The sequence below is a fragment of the Doryrhamphus excisus genome, linkage group LG2 (assembly GCF_037039965.1).
Source record: "Doryrhamphus excisus strain RoL-2023G ecotype Guam linkage group LG2, RoL_Dexc_Guam_v1.1, whole genome shotgun sequence".
In the NCBI taxonomy this organism is placed as follows: domain Eukaryota; kingdom Metazoa; phylum Chordata; class Actinopteri; order Syngnathiformes; family Syngnathidae; genus Doryrhamphus; species Doryrhamphus excisus.
The window spans coordinates 3,888,858-3,891,952 of NC_136358.1; the positions used below are offsets into that span (position 1 = coordinate 3,888,858).

The following is a 3,095-nucleotide window of genomic DNA, read 5'->3' on the forward strand; positions in this document are numbered from 1 at the left end:
TTAACACAACAATGGCCCCCGCTTGCCACAAAGCAACATGTGATTATCGACCTGGTTATTCCGTCCTACAAATTACCTGGCGTCCCATCTGTCAACAAGAGAGCTAATCACACCTTGTCACATGTTTCTTTCACCCAGCGAGCTCCGGTTACAAGCAACAGATTGGCACCGATGGAAACGACTAAAACACTCATTTACTGACTGAAAAAATATATATATCTAAAAAGAGCCCTGCTGTGGGAAAAAGAGTTATACATTGTCTTCAGTGTCGGAAGTATTGTAAGTAACTACACTACAATATTTTGAAGGATAAAAATAGCATGAAATAATATTTAAAAAATATAATAAGAAAGACTTTCTTAAAAATAAATGACATATCACCTCGTACTTCGGTATGAGGTGCATTATTAAAAAAAACAAAAAAAAAACAAAAAAAACCAAACTGTATTATGGAAAGCAGGAAGTGAACAAATCTAACAGTTACTGATTGTAAAAGTACCAGATGGAGGGGTAGGATTTAATAAGCTCTGCTTCTTAAAAACAGTTCTTCATTATTATATCTACAGAATTACAGTACCTTTTAAAACATAAATGTATTCAATGTATACAATATCTTGTAAGTAACTACAATATTTAGAAGGATAAAATAACACGAAATAATATTAAAAACATAATAAGAAAGACTTTCTTAAAAATAAATTACATATCACCTCGTACTTTGGTATGAGGTGCATTATTAAAAAAAACCCCAAAAAACAAAAAAAAACCTTAAACTGTATTATGGAAAGCAGGAAGTGAACAAATGTAACAGTTACTGATTGTAAAAGTACCAGATGGAGGGGTAGGATTTAATAAGCTTTGCTTCTTCCTACTCCTTTTGGACATGTGGAACTGTGAACTGATTATGGGATGCACTCAATTGTAATCTGATGCATGTTCAAATGAAATAAAACCATTCCCATTCCCATTCCCATTCCCATGAATTCCCATTTTTGTAGCAGTGGTAGCCTCCTGCATGCTATGTGTTAGACACACAGTCGGTTAAAGCAGGATACAAATGAATGGAAAGGAGCGCCCAAGGGGTGGGACTAGGGTGTTGAATTTCATCCCCAACCACCTCTTAAAGGCCCGATGTCCAGGCTGCTAGTTCCAGCAGACGTCCTAAACTCTGCACTGAAGTCCTCTCATCATGGATGCCAGCACCAGACCCTTCAGCCTGACTGGCTTAAAGGTGACCCCTTCCCTGCTGCACCCTCCTCCACCACCACCGCACCTTTTCCTCCGGGCTCCAGTGCTGGAGCGAGGATACCCTCGGACTCCCAAGTGTGCCCGGTGCCGCAACCACGGCATGGTGTCCGCCCTTAAGGGCCACAAGCGTTTTTGCCGATGGAGGGACTGCGTGTGCGCCAAGTGTACCCTCATAGCGGAGAGGCAACGGGTTATGGCGGCGCAAGTGGCTCTACGAAGGCAGCAGGCACAGGAGGAAAGCGAGGCCAGGGAGATCCGCCTTTTGTACCCTGCAGGAAGGGCGCCCGCCACTGCTTTGCCTGGGCAGCCTGTGGGGTCACCACTGGGGCCCGAGATGCACACTACAAGGAGCCACTCATCTGATTTTGATGTTTTTAGAACAGAGACCTCCAAAGATGGTGAGTTATTTTAAATCCATTTAGGTATAATCATCAGGTACAACTACACCACTACCGTAGTACTATCACAGTATATTTTTGTTATTGTACTTTAAGACCTTAAAGTGATATTTAATTTTTTTTTAATTAGGTATGATAATTTTTCTCTATATTTATATAATTTTTCCTGATTAAAATAAAAGAAATTGTCCAAAATTACAGTATACTTTTGATTATTTTAATGGAAAGCCAGAAAAGCCTAGAGCCCATAGGGGGGCTGATATCATTGCAGCACACCAATTAATATGTTGCTCTAATGCAAATGCATTATGGGAAAACTTTATAAGTTGTTTTATTAATATTAAAGCTGTATTGGTACATGTATGTTTCTATGGTATACCTTTTGGGTGTCAAGTTGCTGTATGATGAGTTTAGTGTTTAGTTTGTAAGCCACAGGGTTAAAAGTTCAAGACCTCATTAATTTGCGTTTTTTCCCCTTCAGATGACAGCCTAAGCAAGTACGCTTACAACGCATTCATGGTCCAACCGCTAGCGGCGACACCCACCTCAAGGCTATCGACCCCAGACAAGGACAATTTAGTAACAGATCAGCACACAGAAAGCCCCACGTCGGTATCTTCCGATGCGGATTCGGGTAGCGAGTTGGAGAAACCCAAGGACTATCGCTTGGAAAGTCTAGATCAGGAACCAGCTGACATCTTAGCCAAGATCTTCCCCCATCAGAAACGTGACGCCCTTGAGACTACGGTGAGGTCATGCAAAGGCGACATTGTGAAGTCTATCGAGTTGATGCTAACCGCCAAAGATAGCAACCCGACTCAGAAGCCACCGCAGGAATCGGCGTTCTCGCCAATCTACATGCCGCCCGTAGTTGGAGATTATGGGCTAACCCCCCACTTCGGAGTCAACCCCTTACGACTTGCTTACTCCACCACGGCAAACGCTAGCATGGCTGGTTTTATGTCACCATACGTGACGTCGTCCGGACTGATGCCAGTGTTTCCGCTACGGCCTCCATCCTTGGATGCGTACTCATTCCCCGGTGTGATCCGAGACCTTTCGTACCTTCAGAGTAAAGAGTTACTGTGCAGCGCGAGTCTGTACAAACATCTGCAGAGTGACAAGTGATGCTTTTTAAAGCCATTTCTTGTTCCGGGTAACAAGACAAACATCAAGTCGACGGTGTGTTTGTGTACATGTTGTAAAAAAATCATTTGTAATTTGAATAAAACTTTATAAAACTGATCCTCTTGTCATTTTTGGGGGGTTTTTTTGCACCTGATTATGAGTTGATGAAAAAAAAAAAGAAATTGTCCAAAATAACAGTGTACTTTTGATTATTTGAATGGTTTTATGGGCCACATCATGGAAAATTAGTTGAAAACAAAAAGTTTTTTTGATTCATTTTATTATTGCTATATTCAATGGGACATTCTAAAGTTATCAAGA

The 3,095-nt window shown here is 41.4% G+C and overlaps 1 protein-coding gene across 1 annotated transcript; it reads left to right on the plus strand.

The window, feature by feature from the left end:
- The first annotated feature begins 1,135 nt into the window (after positions 1–1,135).
- On the plus strand, positions 1,136–2,891 carry LOC131124922 (doublesex- and mab-3-related transcription factor A1-like). The gene is made up of 2 exons (XM_058065924.2): positions 1,136–1,646; positions 2,128–2,891. The coding sequence occupies exons 1-2, from the start codon at positions 1,190–1,192 to the stop codon at positions 2,772–2,774; spliced, it is 1,104 nt and encodes a 367-aa protein (XP_057921907.2). The 5' UTR covers positions 1,136–1,189; the 3' UTR covers positions 2,775–2,891.
- Positions 2,892–3,095: the final 204 nt, after the last annotated feature.

Coding starts and splice junctions, on each gene's coding strand:
- LOC131124922 (XM_058065924.2), top strand. CDS start 1,190: ATGGATGCCAGCACCAGACCCTTCAGCCTGACTGGCTTAAAGGTGACC. Junction 1,647..2,127: donor AACAGAGACCTCCAAAGATG/GTGAGTTATTTT, acceptor TTTCCCCTTCAG/ATGACAGCCTAAGCAAGTAC.